Source organism: Buceros rhinoceros, unplaced genomic scaffold (assembly GCF_000710305.1).
Source record: "Buceros rhinoceros silvestris isolate BGI_N320 unplaced genomic scaffold, ASM71030v1 scaffold15304, whole genome shotgun sequence".
Classification (NCBI taxonomy): domain Eukaryota; kingdom Metazoa; phylum Chordata; class Aves; order Bucerotiformes; family Bucerotidae; genus Buceros; species Buceros rhinoceros.
Window position 1 is genome coordinate 6,398 of NW_010408922.1, and position 578 is coordinate 6,975.

Sequence of the window (578 nt, forward strand, 5' to 3'; positions counted from 1 at the left end):
GCAGTCACTGCAGGTGGAAATGAGTGGCTCCAGGCAGCTTTTTCTCTAGGTACCCTTCACCCCGTAGCCCCAGAGTTGCTGTTTGTCCTTGCCTTCCGTGCACATCATAGCAGGGAGGTGGGTGAAAACACAGGATCCTGAGAACAAGAAACAGGATTATTGGGCAACCTCATGTGGGTACATGCACCCTGGGAACTCCTCATGACTCTCACTGGCTTCCTTCACCCGCCTGGACTGCTGGGGAAGGATGAGTGGTGTTGTGGAGGGGAAGCGAGACTCGGTTTTGGGAAGGAGAGAGAGGAATGGAGCACCAGGGGCAGCACGAGAAGCGCCAGCCTCTGATGGTAGGCGTTCTGTGGAGTTCTGCTTTACTTTACTCTGTGCAGAGGACAGAGGGGAGGAACCTCAGACTGGAGGGCTTTGCTCTGCCACCACCCCTGTCCCTGCAGCGCTTCCCCGTAACCACCACCTCTTGCAGGGAGACCATTTACGGTCGGATGTGGTACTTCACCTCCGACTTCTCCCGGGGAGACACCGCCTACACCAAGCTGGCTCTGGACCGCCACACCGACACCACC

General features: G+C 57.4%; 1 protein-coding gene across 1 annotated transcript in view; it reads left to right on the forward strand.

Annotated features, from left to right (window-relative positions):
* TMLHE (trimethyllysine hydroxylase, epsilon) overlaps positions 1-578 on the forward strand; it is a gene marked incomplete at its 5' end in the record, with an annotated part of 8,618 nt that overhangs the window by 2,786 nt on the left and 5,254 nt on the right. Inside the window, one exon of the mRNA XM_010135054.1 lies at positions 479-578. This exon is cut by the window's right edge and continues 1 nt beyond it. Within this exon, the coding sequence (XP_010133356.1) occupies positions 479-578 (100 nt within the window). The remainder of the gene's footprint in view (positions 1-478) is intronic.